This window comes from Sander lucioperca, chromosome 10, assembly GCF_008315115.2.
Source record: "Sander lucioperca isolate FBNREF2018 chromosome 10, SLUC_FBN_1.2, whole genome shotgun sequence".
Lineage (NCBI taxonomy): Eukaryota > Metazoa > Chordata > Actinopteri > Perciformes > Percidae > Sander > Sander lucioperca.
Window position 1 is genome coordinate 8,897,132 of NC_050182.1, and position 5,000 is coordinate 8,902,131.

At 50.2% G+C, this 5,000-nt stretch overlaps 1 protein-coding gene across 1 annotated transcript in view; it reads left to right on the top strand.

Moving 5' to 3' along the window:
• LOC116058487 (immunoglobulin superfamily DCC subclass member 3-like) overlaps nucleotides 1-5,000 on the top strand; it is a 23,800-nt gene that overhangs the window by 16,131 nt on the left and 2,669 nt on the right. Inside the window, exons 10-12 of the mRNA XM_031311317.1 lie at nucleotides 763-951; nucleotides 2,299-2,406; nucleotides 4,678-4,801. Of these exons, the coding sequence (XP_031167177.1) occupies nucleotides 763-951; nucleotides 2,299-2,406; nucleotides 4,678-4,801 (421 nt within the window). The remainder of the gene's footprint in view (nucleotides 1-762; nucleotides 952-2,298; nucleotides 2,407-4,677; nucleotides 4,802-5,000) is intronic.

The window sequence follows — 5,000 nt, forward strand, 5'->3', positions numbered from 1 at the left end:
GTGGTCCTCTAATACTGTATCTGAAGTCTCTTTATATAGACCTTAGTGGTTTTTGTGTATTTTGTGTTTGTAGTAGGGCTGTCAAATGATAAATTTTTTTTAATCGCAATTAATCGCTGAAGGTCTATCGTTAATCGCGATTAATCGCATATTTTATCACATGATTAAAATTCTATTATTTTGCATTTCAGAACAGTTTTTAAGTCCATATTAACAACGGAAAGCCATTCTTACCAGTGGATCTTGATTGGGGATCAAATTAATGCAAAGAAAGTTACTTTATGAACTTGATTTTAAGATTTGTAATTATTTATTTACTGTAAACAAAAGAAAAATGTGTGAATCTGTCATTATTGCACAATTCCTCCAAGTACCTAACTAAAAAACTACAAATCCCTCTCCTTACTAGAGTCAATATAGTGTGTAGTAACTCCTAAATAGGGCTGTCAAACGATTAATTTCTTTTAATTTCTCTGAATTTCTGCGATTAATGCGATTAATGCAATTAATGCGATTAATGCAATTAATGCGATTAAATAAAATGAATCGCATCGCAGCAGCCCTTAATCGCATCGCGATTAACACGTTAATGCTGACAGCCCTAGTTTGTATGTACTGTATGTGTGTTTGTACTGCTGCCTGTCTTGGCCAGGACACTCTTGAAAAAGAGATTTTTTTTATCTCAATGAGTCTCTTCCTGGTTAAATAAAGGTAAAATAAAAAAAAATAAAAATAACCGCTGTCTGTCTCTGTATCCCACAGTTCCCAGTCCTCCCAGTTTCTTCACTAAGGTCCTGAACCAGACGGCCATGCAGGTGTACTGGGAGCTGCCCAGTAAGCCGGGGAAGATGGAGGGCTTCAGACTGGAGTACCACGGGGTCTCCAACCCAGACCTCCAGGGGCAGGAGACCTTCCCCGCTCACATCAACACCCACACCATCTCACACCTGGGTCAGTTAAAGACACAGTACACCTGTCTATCGCTCACCTGGGTCAGTTAAAGACACAGTACACCTGTCTATCTCTCACCTGGGTCAGTTAAAGACACAGTACACCTGTCTATCTCTCACCTGGGTCAGTTAAAGACACAGTACACCTGTCTATCTCTCACCTGGGTCAGTTAAAGACACAGTACACCTGTCTATCGCTCACCTGGGTCAGTTAAAGACACAGTACACCTGTCTATCTCACACCTGGGTCAGTTAAAGACACAGTACACCTGTCTATCTCTCACCTGGGTCAGTTAAAGACACAGTACACCTGTCTATCGCTCACCTGGGTCAGTTAAAGACACAGTACACCTGTCTATCTCTCACCTGGGTCAGTTAAAGACACAGTACACCTGTCTATCTCTCACCTGGGTCAGTTAAAGACACAGTACACCTGTCTTTCTCTCACCTGGGTCAGTTAAAGACACAGTACACCTGTCTTTCTCTCACCTGGGTCAGTTAAAGACACAGTACACCTGTCTATCTCTCACCTGGGTCAGTTAAAGACACAGTACACCTGTCTTTCTCTCACCTGGGTCAGTTAAAGACACAGTACACCTGTCTTTCTCTCACCTGGGTCAGTTAAAGACACAGTACACCTGTCTTTCTCTCACCTGGGTCAGTTAAAGACACAGTACACCTGTCTATCTCTCACCTGGGTCAGTTAAAGACACAGTACACCTGTCTTTCTCTCACCTGGGTCAGTTAAAGACACAGTACACCTGTCTTTCTCTCACCTGGGTCAGTTAAAGACACAGTACACCTGTCTATCTCTCACCTGGGTCAGTTAAAGACACAGTACACCTGTCTATCTCTCACCTGGTCAGTTAAAGACACAGTACACCTGTCTTTCTCTCACCTGGGTCAGTTAAAGACACAGTACACCTGTCTATCTCTCACCTGGGTCAGTTAAAGACACAGTACACCTGTCTATCTCTCACCTGGGTCAGTTAAAGACACAGTACACCTGTCTATCTCTCACCTGGTCAGTTAAAGACACAGTACACCTGTCTTTCTCTCACCTGGGTCAGTTAAAGACACAGTACACCTGTCTATCTCTCACCTGGGTCAGTTAAAGACACAGTACACCTGTCTATCTCTCACCTGGGTCAGTTAAAGACACAGTACACCTGTCTATCTCTCACCTGGGTCAGTTAAAGACACAGTACACCTGTCTATCTCTCACCTGGGTCAGTTAAAGACACAGTACACCTGTCTATCTCTCACCTGGGTCAGTTAAAGACACAGTACACCTGTTTACAGCCAGTTATTTGTCACTTTGTTTGACTGGTGTGTTTCCGTCCTGCAGAGCCGGCAGCAGTTTATGAGATCAGGCTGTTGGCGTTTAACGGGAACGGAGACGGACCGCCCAACCGGCGCCTCGTGTCTCTGTCTGAGGGAGGAAACGTCGCCACAGGTATAAGCCTCAATATCTCCTTCCTTCCTTCCTTCCTTCCTTCCTTCCTTCCTTCCTTCCTTCCTTCCTTCCGACCTTCCTTCCTTCCTTCCTTCCTTCCTTCCTTCCTTCCTTCCTTCCGACCTTCCTTCCTCCCGACCTTCCGTCCTTCCTCCCAACCTTCCTTCCTTCCTTCCTTCCTTCCTTCCTTCTCTCCTTCCTTCCTTCCTTCCTTCCTTCCTTCCTTCTCTCCTTCCTTCCTTCCTTCCTTCCTTCCTTCCTCCCGAACTTCCTTCCTCCCAACCTTCCTTCCTTCCTTCTCTCCTTCCTTCCTTCCTTCCTTCCTTCCTCCCAACCTTCCTTCCTTCCTTCCTTCTCTCCTTCCTTCCTTCCTTCCTTCCTTCCTCCCGACATTCCTCCCTACCTTCCTTCCTACCTTCCTCCCGACCTTCCTCCCGACATTCCTCCCTACCTTCCAACCTTCCTCCCGACCTTCCTTCCTTCCTTCCTTCCTTCCTTCCTCCCTACCTTCCTCCCTACCTTCCTTCCTACCTTCCTCCCGTCCTTCCTCCCGACATTCCTCCCTACCTTCCAACCTTCCTCCCGACCTTCCTTCCTTCCTTCCAACCTTCCTCCGGACCTTCCTTCCTTCCTTCCTTCCTCCCTACCTTCCTCCCTACCTTCCTCCCTACCTTCCTCCCTACCTTCCTCCCGACCTTCCTTCCTTCCTTCCTTCCTCCCGACCTTCCTCCCTACCTTCCTCCCTACCTTCCTTCCTACCTTCCTCCCTACCTTCCTTCCTTCCTCCCGACCTTCCTTCCTTCCTCCCGACCTTCCTTCCTTCCTTCCTTCCTCCCTACCTTCCTCCCTACCTTCCTTCCTTCCTTCCTCCCGACCTTCCTTCCTTCCTTCCTTCCTCCCGACCTTCCTCCCTACCTTCCTCCCTACCTTCCTCCCTACCTTCCTCCCTTCCTTCCTTCCTTCCTTCCTTCCTCCCTACCTTCCTCCCTACCTTCCTCCCTACCTTCCTCCCGACCTTCCTTCCTTCCTTCCTTCCTCCCGACCTTCCTCCCTACCTTCCTCCCTACCTTCCTTCCTACCTTCCTCCCTACCTTCCTTCCTTCCTCCCGACCTTCCTCCCTACCTTCCTCCCTACCTTCCTTCCTACCTTCCTCCCGACCTTCCTTCCTTCCTCCCGACCTTCCTTCCTTCCTCCCGACCTTCCTTCCTTCCTTCCTTCCTCCCTACCTTCCTCCCGACCTTCCTTCCTTCCTCCCGACCTTCCTTCCTTCCTCCCGACCTTCCTTCCTTCCTTCCTTCCTCCCTACCTTCCTCCCGACCTTCCTTCCTTCCTCCCGACCTTCCTTCCTTCCTCCCGACCTTCCTTCCTTCCTTCCTTCCTCCCGACCTTCCTCCCTACCTTCCTCCCTACCTTCCTCCCTACCTTCCTCCCTTCCTTCCTCCCTACCTTCCTTCCTTCCTTCCTCCCGACCTTCCTTCCTTCCTATTTTCCTCCCTACCTTCCTCCCGACCTTCCTTCCTCCCTACCTTCCTCCCTTCCTTCCTCCCTACCTTCCTTCCTTCCTTCCTCCCGACCTTCCTTCCTTCCTACCTTCCTCCCTACCTTCCTCCCGACCTTCCTTCCTCCCTACCTTCCTCCCGACCTTCCTTCCTTCCTACCTTCCTCCCGACCTTCCTCCCTACCTTCCTTCCTTCCTTCCTCCCGACCTTCCTTCCTTCCTTCCTTCCTCCCTACCTTCCTCCCTACCTTCCTCCCGACCTTCCTTCCTCCCTACCTTCCTCCCGACCTTCCTCCCTACCTTCCTTCCTTCCTTCCTCCCGACCTTCCTTCCTTCCTTCCTTCCTCCCTACCTTCCTCCCTACCTTCCTCCCGACCTTCCTTCCTCCCTACCTTCCTCCCGACCTTCCTTCCTTCCTACCTTCCTCCCGACCTTCCTCCCTACCTTCCTCCCTACCTTCCTTCCTTCCTTCCTCCCGACCTTCCTTCCTTCCTTCCTCCCGACCTTCCTCCCTACCTTCCTCCCTACCTTCCTCCCTACCTTCCTTCCTTCCTTCCTCCCGACCTTCCTTCCTTCCTTCCTCCCGACCTTCCTTCCTCCCTACCTTCCTCCCTACCTTCCTCTCGACCTTCCTTCCTCCCTACCTTCCTCCCGACCTTCCTTCCTTCCTTCCTCCCGACCTTCCTCCCTACCTTCCTCCCTACCTTCCTCCCTACCTTCCTCCCGACCTTCCTTCCTTCCTTCCTAACCTCGTCTCTGTTTCCCCTGCCAGCCGGTCCGAGCTGTAACTGCGATCAGTCTCACGGCTCCGTGTCGACTCTGCTGGTCGGCATTCACAGCGGCCTGGCCTGCATCCTCTGCTGCCTGCTCTTCATCCTGCTCGGCTACAGACGCAGGTAACCCTTCATCTCCATCATCATCATCATCATCATCATCATCATCATCATGCTGCTGGGCTACAGAGGCAGGTAACCCTTCCTCATCAGGGTTAGGGAACAGAAACGTGGTATTTACCGGACTGAATGACGATGCAGATTGTTACATTCAGAGAGTACAGACAGAATAAAGTTTAATCCTTGTGTTGTTTTCCTGTCG